Source organism: Chlorocebus sabaeus, chromosome 9, assembly GCF_047675955.1.
Source record: "Chlorocebus sabaeus isolate Y175 chromosome 9, mChlSab1.0.hap1, whole genome shotgun sequence".
NCBI classification, from domain to species: Eukaryota; Metazoa; Chordata; class Mammalia; order Primates; family Cercopithecidae; genus Chlorocebus; species Chlorocebus sabaeus.
This window is the reverse complement of record NC_132912.1, coordinates 19,559,039-19,579,401: the sequence shown is the minus strand read 5'-3', so window position 1 is coordinate 19,579,401 and position 20,363 is coordinate 19,559,039. Positions and strand designations below refer to the sequence as shown.

The 20,363-nt window shown below is 35.7% G+C and overlaps 1 protein-coding gene across 1 annotated transcript in view; it reads right to left on the bottom strand.

Annotated features, from left to right (window-relative positions):
• Positions 1-20,363, bottom strand: part of MALRD1 (MAM and LDL receptor class A domain containing 1) — a 687,535-nt gene that overhangs the window by 263,025 nt on the left and 404,147 nt on the right. Inside the window, exon 29 of the mRNA XM_008002435.3 lies at positions 11,941-12,124. Coding sequence (XP_008000626.3) covers positions 11,941-12,124 — 184 coding nt within the window. The remainder of the gene's footprint in view (positions 1-11,940; positions 12,125-20,363) is intronic.

Here is a 20,363-nt window from a genome sequence, read left to right as displayed (position 1 = left end):
ACATTTACTCAAAAGTTCCTCCACTTATTAGGAATTCAAGATACTTTAAACTGTACTAGTAGTTTGAATGTAATTGCTAGTGTTTATATTAGTGCTGGGTAACTAGATTACCTATGATTATAGTGGCTTGCTCCAACCCTATTTTTCCAAAGGCTTTCTTCTTTTCATATTATTCAAAACATGAGATTTTTCAGAAACTTATAGATTATGTTATAGTAAAAAAAAAATCTGTGTGTGAGTATGTGCATTGTGTATGCATTCCATCAAGTGTAATAGACAAGAAAATTGGTTTGTAGTCCTGGCTTAATATCTGTGCATGTATAAATATCTGTAGATTTTATTGTTAACTGTTTCTTTATGTTTGGCTCAACTAGATGTAATTTTCATGTGTTCCACATCTACTCAAGTTCAACCATAGCTTATACATCTTATATACTATTATATATCTGTACCGATATTTCAGGACTAAATAGCATATACTTCAACTATGTAGTGGGAAAAAAATATATATGAGTATAAAGTAGGAGTCTTCTTGGTAAACATCATATTCATTTTGCATGAAAATAAGTAAAATATAGTTCAGTAAAAACTGAAACACCATGTCGTCACAAAAACTCTATGCAATGGTCCTATGGACCTAGATCCTGAATATGAAAATGTTCATTGTAATTGAAACAAATTCTAATTAGAAATTACATGAACTGAGGATAATGTTAACATTCAGATTTACAGTTGCCTCTATCTGAACCTAGGGATATTTTAAGGGCTATTTAAACTTTACTAAAATGTCTGCTCAAATAATTATTTTTTCTTAATAATGTAAATGAACCAAGGAATAGCATTGTGTTTGGATTATAATATATTAATAGTAATATTTATGATTATGATTTAAATTACATCTTTAAATATAGACCTTTTTAACATTCAGATGCTAATTTTCTATTTTTATTGAGAGATAAAGCAGTATTGATGCTTTCAAGGTATGTAACAAATGGTTTACTTGAATACAATGTTAAAGTAATCAGATTCATCCATGGCTTTGATTTTTTTTAATTTAAAAACACTGATTAAAAGTATAATAAACTGCATCACATAGTTCTTTTGTTTAATGAATGGCCTTGGACCAGAAAAAAAGAACTAGTCCCTGATTTTATAAGAAACAAATTATTTGGCTTAATGAAGAACAATGCAGTTAGTTGACCACGGCAATGAAGCCTCTCTTCTGAAGCCTATCTCAAATCAATTCAAGCAATAAAAGAAAGTTAGATTTATAACTAGCAATGACTGAAGGTAGAGAGTCGATGTCACAAAGACTATCTCCACCTCTTTGTTCAGAATTTTGTTTAGTGTCAACTTTATTCACTGAGGGTACTTCCTCAAAAGGCTGAACCCCGGAATGCTGGGAGCTTCTGGTTAACACCTTCAGACTATTAGAATCTGAAGGTAAGTATACTTCTCTCTTACATCTTCAGGTTGAATAAACCTGCAAAGGATTGATAGCTTGGTTGTGGTTTCTTTTTGTTTATTAATTAAGCAACCACAATCCTCAGACTGTGACCTTAAATACAGCAAATGTATTTGCTTCCAAGGTAGAGAAGCTGGAAAACTCAATGTTAAATAATGTCTCTTTATGTAATATTGCATTGTGTGTTAGGTAGTAAATTGCATGTGTGTTAGGATGGGCTTGATGGTATACTTTTAAAATGCCACTTAAATCGTTAAAAATACTATATATACACACACACGTATACATATATATACACACATATGTATTCATATATATACACATACACATACATATATACACATATATATACACACACACACACATATATATATAAAAATACATATGCAAAAAACAAGTTTGCTAAGAGATTCTCCTCTACAGATTCAGAAAGATGAGGCAGATGTAGATATACTATCTGGGATATAAGGCCCCTTTTAACATGCAAGGGAGACCTGATGAGATTTACTTTTGAATCCAAAATAAATCTGTAATGATGAAAATTGTACACTACATTTTAAACACTTCAAATGGAAATGACACATGCTACTTCCTCACAGCACATTGGCCAGTTCTCATTCACATTGTCCCATTTAACTAAAAGGGAGACATGTGGGAAAGAAACGGACATTATTCAGAGTGTCTCTACCACATGTGGTGATACGTTTTTAAAAAGATAGCATCTGTCTATAAATCAATGACAAAGATATCACCATTCTTACCTCTTGATAAATAATCAAAATTCTTCAATCAATAAAAATCAGTTACCTTTCGTTGAAAAGTCAAAATTAATCTTTGCATCCATATACAATATATATTTAGTAAAATATGCATTCATATATGGACATTATTAATATTGATAAGTTGGAAGAGAACATATAATCAGCAGATAAACTAATTATACAAAGCTATTTTTAAACATGACTTTGACACTTTTTGTTAATCAATATTTGCAGGGATGTAGTTACTTCAAATAAGACTAATCTGTCATTTGAGAAGCATTGAGTACTTCATCCTGCCATTAAGTGCAGGTTTCATTTAAAGTGCAAGTTTAAATGTATGAATTGATTCTTATACAAAGAGCATACTTAACAAATTATATCAATTGTTGGCAGAAAATTTTAGCTCTAGGTACAAAAGGTGCATTGCAGTGTATAAAGAAACCTAGCATAAAAACAGTCATATATAATCAGGTAAAGAAAGAAATTGCTATGATCTGGGTCTGGTTCAAGTTAAATAACATTTGTAGTTAAGGATCATATTCTTATCCCTCCCTTTCCTTCCTGAAAACCTTTTGAATCCAAAATAAAACAAACCTGTAACAATAAGAATTATTTGAATATTAAAAAATTTTAAAACATCACTTACAATGTTTTAAAATACTTAAACTAGTATTACTAAAACATTCTACTATTAGAAACACTAATGATATGTCTGATATCACTTGTTTTCTTTCAAGACCATTTGAAATCATTGGCAAACTAGATATTGCTGAACATTTCTCTCTGTGGCCTTGGACCAACCCAGGTCTCCCTAGTTTCTTGCCTGCAGTTCTCAAGAAGAAATACAGAATGTGCTGGGAATGCAACATTCTGAGATAAGAGGGACGCTCTAGAACAGCCTGGTCTCGGTTCCAATTCCTTTTAGAAACAGAACATTCTTTCATGTTTTCACTTAAGGTATAGAACCCAGGGCGGGCTTTGCCAGATCATCAGCTGTGGTGCAACAGGGTCTTGCACAGATGAGATTCCATCCATGCTGGGCAGCTTTCCTGAGCCTTGGGGGACCAGTTTAATGATGAACCCTAATTTTCTGTTGTCCCTTGCTGTCTTTCTGTAGGTAATAAAGCTGCTCTACGTAACTAGTGTATGAGGATTCTGTCTCACCAGACTCAGGCAAATTGGTAACCAGTGGACAGTGAACCTGTTTGACAGATATGTCAGGTGCTACGTGACTGCTTTTACCTCCAAGTTCTTTATCATTATTTTAGTAGTATTCTACAATGTTATGGTTAATAAGGCTATGTTTCCATGCCATTAAGCATCAGTAAGGAAATCAGTTCAGCTGTTATTTGGTGTAATGTCTAGCTATTTCAATTTTTCAGAGTCTTAAGGATTCAATTAAATATGATGGTATTAATGAATGATGGCAATCATATCAAACATTGCTTCAGTAGCTACTGTGAAGAGTTATTGTACAAAGCACTTGGCATATAGTAACTTTTAAATCCACACTATCATTCTAATAATATAAGGCAGGTTCCTTTTTTTTTTTTTTTTTTTTTTTTTTTTTTTTTTTTTTTGAGATGGAGTCTCTCCTTGTCACCCAGGCTTGAGTATAGTGGCACAATCTTGGCTCACTACAACCTTTGCCTCCCAGGTTCAAGCAATTATCCTGCCTCAGCCTCCTGGGTAGCTGGATTACAGGTGTGTGCCAAAACCCCCAGCTAATTTTTTTTTTTATTTTATTTTTAGTAGAGACGGGGTTTCACCATGTTGGCCAGGCTGGTCTCGAACTCCTGACCTCAAGTTATCTGCCTGCCTTGGCCTCCCAACTGCTAGGATTACAGGCATGAGTCACCATGCCTGGCTGGGAGGTCCTATATTTATTGCCATAAAGAAACTGAGGCACTGAGTTGCTAAGCACTTATTCAAGATCACACAGCAAGTAAGTGGCAAAGCTAGGATTTGAACCTGGGAAGTCTGACTCCAGGTTTGGCTTGCTTAATCCCTATGCTGTGAGCAGGCATTTCTGATACCAAAGCTCTGCATGATGAGGACCATCACTGTCTGTATACCCTTCCCTTTCACTCCAGCAATTTGCTCTTCTAGCAAATCTGCCTCACTGGTTGCTAAGCCTGGATTTCTCTTCCCTGACATGTTTGTATGGTTGCCTCCTCACTTCACTTAAGCCTTTGTACAAATACAACCTTCAAATAGGCTGTTTCTGCCCACTCTAATCAGGGAAATACTTCTGTATTACTTTTTCCCTTTACCATTTGTAGCACTTATCACTACTATATAATATATCATATATTACTTTGCTTATTATCTGCATGTGCCACTAGAATGTAACTCAATAAAGACAGGAACTTGCTCTATTCTGAATTTTACATATATAACAAGATTTGAATGCATGGTGTCTATTAAACCATCTGTCTGGCCATCCACCCATGCATCCATCCATCCATCCTTACATCCATTCATTTATCATTTATCCACCCTTACATTACACAGTACTACATATTATCTAGCCATTCACTTTTAAAAATAAAAGTCATTTTTAATTATTTTGTTAGGGTAGGATGTGCATTAGTTTTCCACTTATTACCATCTTCTTTTTCTTCTTTTCCTTTTCTGACAATATTTACTTAAAGCAATGGGCGCAGTGGCCCATGCCTGTAATTCCAGCACTTTGGGACGCTGAGGCAGGCAGATCACGAGGTCCGGATATCAAACCATCCTGGCAAACATGGTGAAATCCTGTCTCTACTAAAAATACAAAAATTAGCTGGGCATGGTGATGCATGCCTGTAATCCCAGCTACTCAGGAGGCTGAGGCAGAAGAATCGCTTGAACCCAGGAGGTGGAGGTTGCAGTGAACCAAGATCGTGCCTTTGCACTCCAGCCTGGTGACAGCGCAAGACTCTGTCTCTAAATAAATAAATAAATAAATATCACTTTAAATTATTTCATTAGGGTGAGATACACATTACTTTTCTACTCATTGCCACCTTCTTTTTCTTCTTTTTCTTTTCTGACATTTACTATAGAAGAAGCCTGCAAGCGATCTGAATGCAACACTCAGAGCACTCGCCTGTGAGCAGAAATACAGCTTTTCATGTAAACTAAGTGAAGAAGGTAAGTTCTGAAGTTAAAATCTATGGAGTTCTCTTTATAGATTTATTTGTGTGTGAACTTTATATAGAGCAATCACCATTTTGTGATCTCCCAAGTTCAATATGAATCCAGAGTGATGCTGCACTGAGATCATTATCATCATGCCACTATTTTTCACTCCAGATCAATCACTGTTTAAAGAACACTCAGGAGTCATACATACAGTTTTTAACAGGAAAAAAATGAAAGATGGGAAAGTGGCTATGATAAAAAAGAATGCCTTTTTATATTATGTGTGAAGACAACACCTAAGACATCTGAAATTATAACAATGCCAGCTTATTTTATTTTACCCTCAAGGTATTTTTTTCTTTTCACAATCAAGATTATTTAGGGGGTGTGAGTGTTTTGCTATGTATGAATGTAGGGAAAGATTGAGTAACTACTGTCAGAAGATTGTGGAAATATTCTCTGTTCCCTAAATTATCTCTTCCTTTTCCTTGAACTGAAAACTGGTCATCATTAAATTGGATTTTCTGGATATTCAGTTGAAAACGCAACATCTTATACCATTATTGGATTCTACCCTGAGGTACTGGGTTTACCAGTGTCTTCGAGCAGTTCACAGAGGGGTCCTGGAAATAGAAAACATGGGGGGAACACAGTGGGGAAGGAGACAAATGCCAGGAATTAAGAAAGGGGTACTGAAAAGGGAAACAGAAAAATCCACAAAACTGAACACTCTGGAATGCATACATTTCAGCTCAGCTCTCCGTAGATGTGTGCAGTGCATTGCACAAAGCTTTCTGCAGACTAGAAAATCGATAATGTTTGCTGAACCTGTGAAAATGAAGGAACAAAACAGAATAGGATTCTAAATGTGCTATAAAAAGTGTTGTCCCTAAAACAATTAACAAGTCTTGCAGTGTAGTTCATTTATACTTATTGGCCAATGAATATTCAGATGCTTGCTATATCTCATGCATTTTTCAAAGTACATTGTATAGAGTTAATAATTTAATCTTCATAGGAACTTTATGAGATAGAAGCATTATTACAATTTTATAGATGAAAAACATAAGGCAAAAGAAGATCATGTCATTTGCCTAAAACCATAGAACAGACAGCAAACGCATAAGCTAGGACTCACACCTAGTGGTCTTATTGCTGATCTGGGATCTTTACAGCTGACATAAATGCTACTTAGTATTTATAGTAAGCTCCCTGAGTATCAGGTGAATGACTGTGCTTAAGAAATGATTGTACTTTAAGTAACATTCTGAAATTTCAGAAGTCATTTAAATTTAGAACTTTAGAATTACAATGATAGGATATTCCTTTCTTTTCAATATGAATTGTCTTCCTACTTCTCTGTTCTGTGGAATGGTTGCTGCATTTTATAAGATTTCTGTACAAATCATTTTTAAACCAACTTGAATAAAAAGGAGGGACATCAAATTTATAATCTGTCACTTATTTTTATATGAATAAGCTACTTGCTTCCTTATTAACTTGTCCAAAAAGGAGAGAGGCTTCTTACTGTGTACCTGGACAGACTACAGAATATGCCCATTATTTTGCTTTTTCTTTTTAGAAAAATACATTTGATAATAAGTTGAAGATAGCACCACAATGTATTCAGAATGCAAAGAAATAAAAAAGAATATATCTAGCTTTATGTTGGCTATTTTCTAAATATTATCTAATAAATTGAGTTGTAAGTTTTTGAATAGAAAGTAAGAAAGAAATATGAAACTTAAATAGCTTTCCTATTTGCACGTAGATAACTACCAAATATGTACCATACATATTATGGTACATATAATGTGTATGTGTGTCTGTGTGTACGTGTGCACAGACAGTCCTCAATTTACAATGGTTTGATTTATAATTCTTCAGCTTTACAATGGCTTTATCAGGACGTAACCTCATCATAAATCCATCTGCATTTATAATGGTTTGACTTAAAATTTTTTGACTTCATAACGGGTTTATTGGGTATGGAATGCATTTTCAACTTATATGGGTTTATCCATATATAACACCATCATAAGTCTAAGAATATTTGTATATGCCATTTTTTATATATATGATTTATACGTATCATATAATTATATATACAGTATGTATAATCTATCTTTCCTCATTTCTACTCACAACCAATTTAAATTTGTTCTCAATGATTCTGAAATTTAAAAATATATGCATAAATTCCAGACTTATATCAGGTAATTGCAGGGAAATCGCAGAGATTACCTATCACGATCCTGTTGTTTTGTGGATAAGGAACCTGAGGCTCTAAAAGAATACGATTAAATTCATATTATTAGGGTCAAAATCTGAAAAGAGTATATAAGTCTATAAAATCTATATATATCTATAAAAATATGGTGATTGCTTTTTGACATCTCCTGACTAAAGTTCTTTAATGTTCCTTTATGTTTACATTTCCTGGCTAATGTTCTCCCACACTTTGAAGCGAATCTTTTCTCATCTTCAACTGTCCCTAGACTGTTCAATTTGATTCCACTCCCGGGAGTGTTTTTATTGGCATCTTTGTTTTTTAATTGTTTGGTTTTTTAATGTGGGCTGTTTTTATAGAAGGGAATCCTGTTGGATCAATTTTGAGAGTTCAAATTGTTCCAGCCGCACAGGCCTCATCACAGATACCTTGGACCCATTCGGTTCTCCAAGTCAGAAAACCTGTCCACTGTTAGTTGCCATTCTCAAACCTCGCTGTTTTCCAGTATCTGTTGACTCTTTTGTGATTTTCCTGCCTTCCCCCTTATAGAAATAAATAATACACAAGTCTTGTCACTGTTTGTGGTTTGTCCTATTAGTTTGTATTTTGGATTTTGTAGAGCTGTATTTTCATTTAATTTTGTTGTATATGTTTTTCATGACTTGCTGACTTCGCCAATTAGGTTCTCTGATCGTTTTGTGTGAGGACTTGGGAAAATCCAAAAACTGTTATGGCACTACTAGCACTATCTTTCCAGAATTCTTGATCTTTTTTCTTTGAGACAGGGTCTGACTCTGTTACCTAGCCTGGAGTGCAGTGGCATGATTATGGCTCACTGAAACCTCCAACTCCTGAGCTCAGCCTGCTGCAACTCTCCTGCCTCAGCCTCCTGAGTAGCTGGGGACTACAGGTGCAAGCCACCATGCCTGGCTTATGTTTTAATTTTATATATTTTTTTGTGGTTTTTGTTTTGTTTTGTTTTGTTTTTTGTTTTCTGACAGAGTCTTGCCCCATCACCCTAGTTGGAATGCAGTGGCACGATCTCGGCTCACTGCAAACCTCTGCTTCCCTGGTTCCAGCAATTCTCATGCCTCAGCCTGCTGAGTAGCTGGGATTACAAGCATGTACCACCACGCCCAGTTCATTTTTCTATTTTTAGTAGAGTTGGAGTTTCACCATATTGGCCAGGCTGGTCTCAAACTCCTGATCTTAAATAATCCAGCTGCCTCAGCCTCCCAAGTACCTGGCCTAAAATTTTTATAGAGATGGCAGTTTTGCTATGTTGCCCAGGTGGGTCATTCCTTTCATTTAAAAAGTTTTATTGATTTATAATTTACATGCCATTAAGTTTAGCCATATGACATTTAATGGTTCTAATATGTTTATGAAGTTGTGCATTGATCACTATAAACAACATTAGAATATTTTTATCACTCCATGAAGAAATTCAGTATCAGTTAGCAGCCATTCTCCTCTCCTCATTCCCTCATACCTAAGTAACAACTCACCTCCTCTCTGTCTCTATACATTTGTCTATTCTGTACAATTCATATAAATGGTAGCATACAATATGTGTGGATTTTTTTGTGATTAGAATGTGACAGAAATAAACATTCACTGATTTTTTAAGTTATTTATTTCAAATGCATAACATCGACAACTTCATGATCAATTGTGTGGTGACCTGGTAGTTTACGATTTGAAGTTGGTTTCCTAACACAGGACAATAAAGCACCATTTTAGAATATGGCATGTTAATAGTAATGATGATCACTGTAATAATAAAATGTAACATTAATTTTGCTATGTACCAAGACTATTCAAAGAACTTCACATATATTAACATATTTAATATTTATGTAAACCATTGATGAAAATACTATTTTCATCTTCTCAATTTTATTGGTGAGGAAATTGACGCAAAGCAAAATGAAGAAACTTACCTGAGCCAGATGACACAGCCAAATGCCATGCCCACATAGTTTGACTCGAGGCTCCTCGTTCTTAAACCCTATGATAAAGTGCCTTTCTGACTTTGAAGTGTTTTGCTAAATACCATTCTCATCTTCTAAAGTGGCAACTGCAGAAAGCAACTTAGTGTAACTTACACTCTAAGCTCCTTCTGATCATCCACATTACACAGCCCTGATATTTCACTGGCATAAAGCTAAAAACTAAGATGATTAAAAAGAATGTCATTGAGTTCCATTCACAGTCTTTCAAACTTTCTCATAATTTTTTCATGTTTTCTATTTTTTACTGAAAAACAATTTGAAAATCCTTGTTAATTGTAGCTGGCTGGGCTGTTAAAAACCAGTGGCTACTTTTTCTGAAAATGTATTAAATGTGCAATAGACCATATTCAACTATAACTGACAACATGATGCCTCTTTAGTTGATGACAAAGAAAGAACTATAGGCCTAAAAGCAATTGATCACTAAATATACAATATTAAAGTATAACTTAGCCAAGTGTTGGCTTCAATTGAACAAAATTAATTGTAATCATGTAAATTCTCACAGAACTCTATAACAAAAAGGGGAAGAAAGAGTGCAAACTTCTACATGAAACTGGCAAAGCCAGAATAATAACTCTCAGTTTCCTTCTGTCCTGAATCAACCCATCTAGGAATCCTTCTGCTTCCCTTGAGAGAAAAGGAATTTCTCTTATTGAATAAGGCTTCTTCCTTTCTAAAATCTCAGAGAAAATTTTGAAGAATTTTCCTTTTGAGTGGCCAAAATCATTTCTAGATTGAGTTACTAACCATAATAGAATTTCAACATATTACTTGGAAAGTTACTAGGAGAGAGTTCAAGAAGCATATTCTCATTTCTGAGATTCCCTTTACACGAATATATGTGCAAAACCTCAACTTCTTTCATCAAGACACCCTCTCCCCAGCATCTTCAAACCCAAATCCTGTCACCTGCATGACATAGATACCTGGAGCTATATGCTCCTTAAATGGTCTGAAACACATAATTACTGATTTTATGTAACATAAGATAACTGAGTAACAACCACCTTTTCTAGAAACATAGGTTGGAGGAGAGGGATATAAAAGTTAAAAGAATGTATTTCTAAGCAGAATCTTTTGAAACAGAACTGCTCATAAAAAGAGCAGATGCTGTAACACTACGAAAAAACCAAAGTCACATTTTTTGAACTGCCTCAGTGAAATGATATTTTAATATGAGAGCAACAATAAAATTAAATAGCATTCAGGTTTAGCTCTTTTAGTCGCAGAGGCTTGCTGCCAAGTGAATCAGTATAGAAAACCACAGAAGGCATATATTTCCTTGGCAGTATATCTCACACAGGATTATTTTGGAAACCAAATGGAATAATTCCTCTGGAAGAACTTTGCAAACTGTGAAATTGTACAAATGTATTTATAATTATTTTTGACATTTTCTGGGTAGTTTTGTAAAGAGAATCTAAGTGTAGTTATACTTTTCATTTAGAAACATGATAAATGGAAGTACTTTTTTTCAAGTTACTGTTCACAGGCTGGAGTAGCATCTTTAAATCTCCCAAGTACAGCTCTCAGTTCAATTTCTGCTTGAATTTTGCCTGATTGAATTTATTTCTTATAGAAGCACTAACTACCAGATTTCTAACCCGTTTTTCCTGGTTCATTTATAATTAGTTTAAATTAGGTAAATACATGTAAATATTAGGCTCACATTTAAAATTGTGTTAAAAACAAATGCAGAAGGGAAAAATTATTCTTGTTAGAAAGTGGATAGTATGGAAGGAAGTGGGGAGTCACTCGTGCAATTGAATGATGAAGAAGATATTGCTATGGTCTGACTGTTTATTCTCCTCCCTTCATTCATATGTGGAAATCCTAAACCCAAAGGTGACAGTGTCTAGAGATGGGGTCTTCAGGAAGATGACTATGTCATGGGGGCAGAGTCCTCATGAATGGAATTAGTGCCTTTATAACATAGGCCCAAGTGAGCTCATTTTATAAGGGCTCCACTTGGACTCCACCAAGTGAAGACACAGCAAGAAGGAGCCATCTATTAACCAAGAAATGAGCCTTCACCACATACCAAATCTGCCTGTCTTGATCTTGACCTTCCCAGCCTCCAAACCACAAGGAAAAAAATTCTGTTGTTTATATGCTACCCAGCTTATGGCATTTTGTAATAGCAGCCCAAACAGACTAAGATAGGTATTATCTCTTAACACAGAGTTTTAAGTTCACAATTATAAAATTATACCTTTCAATTGATTTGTGTATGTGTACAAAATACAAAACAGTAAAGCATTTTAAACATATGCAACAAAGATAAAACGGTAAGATTATAAATGTACTTCAAAATGGAAGTGCTTTCTGGAAACTTACCAGTTGTGCAGTTTTTAAATTCAATATCATCAATTGCAGCTCCTCCTCCAAGATCTCTTGTTCTGATACCTTGAAATATGACTTCAAAATTCCTTAACTTTCCTAGCAGGATGTCGGCCTTTTGCCAATGATTACCAGGGTTCTGCTTACTTTCTTGCCATACTTTTGATAGTCCTTTCTCTGTCTGAAAGTAAAGAAGTTTGTATGAGGGAAATAATCAAACATGAAAGAAGATGACACAGTGTGGGGCAAAACCCAGTTATTTAGCTCAGAAGCATCTGACCAATAAAAACTGAAACAACAAAGAAGCACTGAATCTGTGAAAGCTGATCTTACGAATTGAGTCATTCTTGTCAAACCCAAGTCAAACAGAGTCAAGAGGTCAGGGGTCGTGGAAAGCACTCAGGGCATGTAACACTGCTCCAAAAACAAAATTCTCTGCAAACCTGGCTCCTGAAACTGACAGTTGTAACCTGAAATTAGTTGTATCTGACAGATACTGAAAGAATCTGCTGAGACTCTAAAACTAGTTTTACCCATCATGCACCAGTTAGAGCTTGCCAGCTCTGCATAACTTTACCAGTGCCAATGAACTTTCTTTCACAACAATATGGAACATTTCTCTCTCTTTTTTTTTTTTTCCTAAAAAACTTTTATTTTAGGTTCAGGGGTACGTGTGCATGTTTGTTATACCGGCAAACTCATGTCATGGGAGGTTGGACGTACAGATTATTTTGTTGATCAAGTACTAAGCATAGTACCAAATAGTTATTTTTACATTACTCCTTTACAAAACCTCCAATCTTCTCTTTGTTCTTCAGATATACTGAAGACCACCTTGTCTGTGTATATGCCCCAAATTGCAATTCTTGCTTCCCTCAAAAAAATTTTTTAGATATTTTTATCTATATTTTATTTGACTTTAACATATCTCTGATAATAACTAAGACATAGTTTATCTCATCCAAACAGAGGCATATTAATCTACTAAAGTACTTCCCAAAAGAAAAACTAGCAGAATTAGCAATACATTTATTTTGGAACTTTTAGAGACACCATTATTATAAATTGCTCTACTCGGATCATGAGGTCAAGAAATTGAGACCATCCTGGCCAACATGGTGAAACCCCATCTCTACTAAAAATACAACATTAGCAGTGTGTGGTGGTATGCGCCAGTAGTCCCAGCTACTTAGGAGGTTGAAGCAGGAGAATCGCTTGAACCTGGGAGGCAGAGGTTGCAGTGAGCTGAGATCGCACCACTGCACTCCAGCCTGGCAACAGAGTGAGACTCTGTCTCAAAAAATAAATAAAATAAATAAAATAAAATAAAATAAAATAAAATAAAATAAAATAAAATAAAATAAATTGCCCTACTCAGTAAAATCTACCTTTCCTTGCATTTACATGAAATTATGGATATTTGATAAAATCTGAACGGTTTACTGAGGCCCTGGGTTTACAGTTTCAGATGTCACTAGCTATCCAAACTTCTATTCATATTGTTTAATTATTCAAGTTGTACCTTCTTCAGAAAGCTTAAATCACTGACACAGGAAAAGAGAAAAGGAGAAATATGTTGGAGAAATCACTTATCCCTGATGGATGTAATAAAGGATTTATGAAGTGAATTGAGAGTGGAGGAAAAGTGATAATTTTAACAGCAATAAGATTTCAAAAATTATATTACATATTATTTTGATTTTTATAAATTCTGTTATAATGTAATTATTATATAAGTAACAACTATAATTGTTTTCACATAAATTTTTTTAATTGAAAAGAACAAATTAATTTTCTAAAAATCTTACATAAACATCAATATCTGAGGTTGCTTAACTAGTAATACAATATTCTAATATGTGAACTGACCCAGTATAATGTAACATGACATAAAATGACATATAAGCCCAATGACCAAACAAAAATGACAACTTCACTAAAACAGCATATTAACCAGTTGAGCACAGGGCAAGGCTTAGATTGTATACACTGTTTTTTGGTATTCTAGGTCTAGCCCTTTCTGGGAACTAGATGATTTAACAAATCATAATGATGGATATTTGGCAAAGAAAAAAATATACATATATACACAGTATTCTGTTTATGGTTAGTTCCCAATTCATATTCCTTGGTCCTGGGTCATAGCATTTTCATGATGATTCACAAGAAAAACTTTGTCTCTGAAGCTTGTAATCAAAACAGTAGACTAGAGGAGAAGATTTAGGGAAATGGCATACAGAAGTGAAGCAAAATGTTCCAATAGATTTATAGCATATAGGTGTGAAATGTGTAATTTACAGATAATCTAAAAAATAAAAGCTAAAGAGGAAAAAACGAAAAGGAATGTCAGAAGAGGGTATACCAAGGAGCTAGATATTCATAACTTCATGTTTTCAGGGAACTAATGCTAATAAATATGTCTGATGCCTTGTTCTGCTGAGGTAGACGAAGATGTTTGATCAAGTGGTTCTTCCTTTGCATGGTTACAGAAAGCACAACTATGCATCAGTTAATCTAAAATTAACTTTGCAAAACAACTAACAGTTTATAGATAGATCATTAACATCCTTAACAAAACAACTACAAATCTGACACCTACAGATTCATGTAACTTCTGTACTGAAAAGGGTGGAAAATTCACACCTAATTAATGGAATTTCATATCTTTCTGATGACTAAAGAAGATAAATCCTTCTCAAGGTTAGTCTTTGACTCTCAGTGATGTCTTAGTGATTTGAAATCAAAGGGATGGTTAGTTAAATTAAAAATTAAAGGAAAGGGTGGTCTGTCTGACTTCTAGCAATATTAGAGGTTGGATATTGATAAAAGTCTGTCTTGATTTACAGACTTAATTCACTTTACTAACTTTTCCTTTTTATCTGCCTATGCAGTTTATAAAGCCACTCATTAGCTATGCCAAATCCCCAAAGAATTTTCAACAAATACCATCAAAGAAGAGCATATGATCACACTAATCAAAAAAGGTGAATCATTCCTTAAATCTTACAACTGGTCTTCTAGTAAAAACAAAGAGACAAATAATGTATTCACTGTCATTTTATGTGTTAGAAAAAAAATGAGGGTAAATTATTTTGCAAACCAACCATGGATCAACCTAATGATGATGTATTACAAGACATCATTCTAATATATTAGCTGTTGTTTGATAACATCAAATGTTATCCCTACAATTAACAAAAATATTCATCCTAATGTGCAATGGAGATTTATTTCCTTATCCATTCATTCATTCATTCCTTTATTCAGCAAACTTTCTATGCTCACACAGTGCCAGGTACTAAGTTAGATGCCAGGCACAAAAACGTGAAAAGACAGGGAGCCTATCTTGGAGATGTAATAATTTAACACAGGAAAAAGAGTCATACAAAAAAACTACTATAAAAGCGCTCGCGCTTGCACGTGCACTCTCTCTCTCTCTCTCAATCTGTGTCTGTATTACTAACAGACAAACTTTTTAAAAAGTGATTATGTAGTCAGTTCCCAAATTTTATTCCACGTATGTCGTTACTTCACCTATTTACTTAATATCCTGATTTAAATTCGTTTTAAATTGTGAAAGTGAAAAATCTCTCACTCCCAACTCGTAACTTTGCCTCTGCCAAAGGACTTCTCTCTTGCATTTATATAGATTTTAATCTCAATACCCAGAGGAAATAAGCCTATGAAAAGTGATTAACCACATTAATAATAAAAAATAGACATTAATACAAAAATGGTTAGAGATACTGAAGAATTACTTTCTTCTTCTAATTTAACCTTTTTCCAAATTTTGAAATGATTCCTCACATGTATGCACATGGACATTTATCTTAGATATTGCATATTTATTTTATAGTGTGTTTGTCTTCATACTTTACACCAGTCTTTCTTTCTTGGGCTGTGCAAAGTAAGGCAATAAGAAACACTAAAAAGATCGAACCACTTCAGATTTTACAAACATATTAATAGACAGATCTACTTGGAAGTTCTATTTCATATGTTTGAAGGGAATATACAAATTTTTCCCAAATCACTAGCCATTTTTTCTAAACCATTTAAATAATACCTTTTTTTTTTCCAACTGACATCTTTATCATAATTTGAATCTGTTTCTAGAGTTTTCACTATTTAATAAAGGTAAATAAATACAAGAATTTTTTTCCTGCATTTCCAACTGAGGTACCGGGTTGATCTCACTGGGGCTTGTTGGACAGTGAGTGCAGCCCACAGAGTGTGAGCCAAAGCAGGGTGGGGCATCGCCTCAACCAGGAAGTGCAAGGGTTCGGGGAATTCCCTTTCCTAGCCAAATTGGGACACTCCCACCCTAATCCACGCATTTCCAACAGTCTCAGCAAACAGCACACCAGGAGATTATATCCCGCGCCTGGCTTGGAGGATCCTATGCCCATGGAGCCTCGCTCACTGCTACCACGGCAGTCTGAGATCAACTATAAGGCAGCAGCGAGGCTGGGGGAGGGGCGCCTGCCACTGCTGAAGCTTGAGTAGGTAAACAAAATGGCTGGGAAGCTGGAACTGGGTGGAGCCCACTGCAGCTCAAGGAGGCCTGCCTGCTTCTGTAGACTCCACCTCTTGGGGCAGGGCATAGCTGAACAAAAGGCAGGAGAAACTTCTGCAGACTTAAACGTCCCTGTCTGACAGCTTTGAAGAGAGTAGTGATTCTCCCAGCATAGAATTTGAGATCTGAGAACAGACAGCATGCCTCCTCAAGTGGGTCCCTGACCCCCGAGTAGCCTAACAGGGAGATACCTCCCAGTAGGGGCTGACTGACACCTCATACAGCTGGGTGCCCTTCTGAAATGAAGCTTCCAGAGGAAGGATCAGGCAGCAATATTTGCTGTTCTGCAGCCTCTGCTGGTGATAACCAGGCAAACAGGGTCTGGAGTGGACTTCCAGGAAACTCCAACAGATCTGCAGCTGAAGGTGCTGACTGTTAGAAGGAAAACTAACAAACAGAAAGGACATCCACACCAAAACCCCATCTGTACATCACCATCATCAAAGACCAAAGGTAGATAAAAGCACAAAGATGGGGAGAAACCAGAGCATAAAGGCTGAAAATTCTAAAAATCAGAACACCTCTTCTCCTCCAAAGGAATGCAGCTCCTTGCCAGCAATGGAACAAAGCTAGATGGAGAATGACTTTGACAAGTTGACAGAAGTAGGCTTCAGATGATTGGTAATAACAAACTTCTCCGAGCTAAAAGAGGATGTTCAAACGCATCTCAAAGAAGCTAAAAATCTTGAAAAAAAGATGAGACAAATGGCTAACTACAATAAACAGCCTAGAGAAGACCTTAAATAACCTGATGGAACAGAAAACCATGGCACGAGAGCTACGTGACGCATGCAAAAGCTTCAGTAGCTGATTTGATCAAGTGGAAGACAGGGTATCGGTGAATGAAGATCAAATGAATAAAATGAAGTGAGAAGAGAAGTTTAGAGAAAAAAGAGTAAAATAAATGAACAAAGCCTCCAAGAAACATGGGACTATGTGAAAAGACCAAATCTACTTTGATTGGTGTATCTGAAAGTGACAGGGAGAATGGAACCAAGTTGGAAAACACTTCAGGATATTATCCAGGAGAATTTCACCAATCTAGCAAGGCAGGCCAACATTCAAATTCAAGAAATACAGAGAATGCCACAAAGATACTCCTCAAGAAGAGCAACTCCAAGATGCATAATTGTCAGATTCACCAAAGTTGAAATGAAGGAAAAAAATATTAAGGACAGTCAGAGAAAAAATTCGGGTTACCCACAAAGGGAAGCCCACCAGACTAACAGTGGATCTCTCGGCAGAAACTCTACAAGCCAGAAGAGAGTGGGGGCCAATATTCAACATTCTTAAAGAAAAGAATTTTCAATCCAGAATTTCAAATCCAGCCAAACTAAGCTGCATAAGTGAAGAGAAATAAAATCCTTTACAGACAAGCAAATACTGAGAGATTTTGTCACCACCAGACCTGCCTTACAAGAGCTCCTGAAGGAAGCACTAAACATGGAAAGGAACAACCAGTACCAGCCACTGCAAAAATATTCCAAATTGTAAAGACCATTGATACTAGGAAGAAACTGCATCAACTAACGAGCAAAATAACCAGCTAACATCATAATGACAGGATCAAATTCACACATAACAATATTAACCTTAAGTGTAAATGGGCTAAATGGTCCAATTAAAAGACACAGACTGAAAAGTTGGATAAAGAGTCAAGACCCATCAGTGTGCTGTATTCAGGAGACCCATCTCATGTGCAGAGACACACATAGGCTCAAAATAAAGGGATAGAGGAATATCTACCAAGCAAATGGAAAACAAAAAAAGCAGGGGTTGCAATCCTAGTCTCTGATAAAACAGACTTTAAACCAACAAAGACCAAAAGAGACAAAGAAGGCTATTACATAATGGTAAAGGGATCAATAAAACAAGAAGAGCTAACTATCCTAAATATACATGCACCCAATACAGGAGCACCCAGATTCATAAAACAAGTCCTTAGAGACCTACAAAGAAACTTAGACTACCACAAAGTAATAATGGGAGACTTTAACACCCCACTGTTCAACATTACACAGATCAACAAGACAGAAAGTTAACAAAGATATTCAAGAACTGAACTCAACTCTGCACCAAGAAGACCTAAGAGACATCTACAGAACTCTCCACCCCAAATCAACAGAATATACATTCTTATCAGCACCATATCACACTTATTCCAAAACTGACCACATAGTTGGAAGTAAAGCACTCCTCAGCAAATGTAAAAGAACAGAAATTATGACAATTGTCTCTCAAACCACAGTGCAATCAAATTAGAACTCAGGATTAAGAAACTCACTCAAAACTGTCAAACTACATGGAAACTGAAAAACCTGCTCCTAAATGACTACTGGGTACATAACATGAAGGCAGAAATAAAGGTGTTCTTTGAAACCAATGAGAACAAAGATACAACATACCAGAACCTCTGGGACACATTTAAAGCAGTGTGTAGGGGGAAATTTATAGCACTAAATGCCCGCAACAGAAAGCAGAAAAGATCTAAAATTGACACCCTAACATCACAATTAAAAGAACTAGAGAAGCAAGAGCAAACACATTCAAAAGCTGGCAGAAGGCAAGAAATAACTAAGATCAGAGCAGAACTGAAGGAGATAGAGACACAAAAAACCCTCCAAAAAAAATCAATGAATTCAGACACTGGTTTTCTGAAAAGATCAACAAAATTGATAGACCGCTAGCAAGACTAATAAAGAAGAAAAGAGAGAAGAATCAAATAGACACAATAAAAAATGATAAAAGGGATATCACCAGTGATTCCACAAAATACAAACTACCATCAGGTGATACTATGAACACCTCTACACAAACTAGAAAACCTAGAAGAAATGGATAAATTCCTGGACACATACACTCTCCCAAGACTCAACCAGGAAGAAGTTGAATCCCTGAATAGACCAATAACAGGCTCTGAAATTGAGGCAATAATTAATAGCCTACCAACCAAAGGAAGTCCAGGACCAGAAGGATTCACAGCCGAATTCTACCAGAGGTACAAACAGGAGCTGGTACCATTCCATCTGAAACTATTCCAATCAACAGAAAAAGAGGGAATCCTCCCTAACTCATTTTATGAGGCCAGCATCATCCTGATACCAAAGCGTGGTGGAGACACAAGAAGAAGAGAATTTTAGACCAATATCCCTGATGAACATCGATGCAAAAATCCTCAATAAAATACTGGCTAACCAAATCCAGCAGCACATCAAAAAGCTTATCCAACACAATCAAGTTGGCTTCATCCCTGGGATGCAAGGCTGGTTCAACATATGCAAATCACAAACGTAATCCATCATATAAACAGAACCAAAGAAGAAAACCACATGATTATCCCAATAGATGCACAAAAGGCCTTCAACAAAATTCAACAGCCCTACATGCTAAAAACTCTCAATAAACTAGGTACTGATGGGATGTATCTCAAAATAATAAGAGCTATGTATGACAAACCCACAGCCAATATCATACTGAATGGGCAAAAACTAGAAGCATTCCCTTTGAAAACTGGCACAACACAGGGATGCCCTCTCTCACTACTCAGATTCAACATAGTGTTGGAAGTTCTGGCCAGGGCAATCAGGCAGGAGTAAGAAATAAATGGTATTCAATTAGGAAAAGAGGAAGTCAAATTGTCCCTCTTTGCAGAGAACATGACTGTACATTTAGAAAACCCCATCATCTCAGCCCCAAATCTCCTTAAGCTGATAAAGCAACTTCAGCAAAGTCTCAGGATACAAATCAATGTGCAGAAATCACAAGCATTCTTATACACCAATAACAGACAAACAGAGAGCCAAATCACAAATGAACTCCCATTCACAACTGCTTCTAAGAGAGT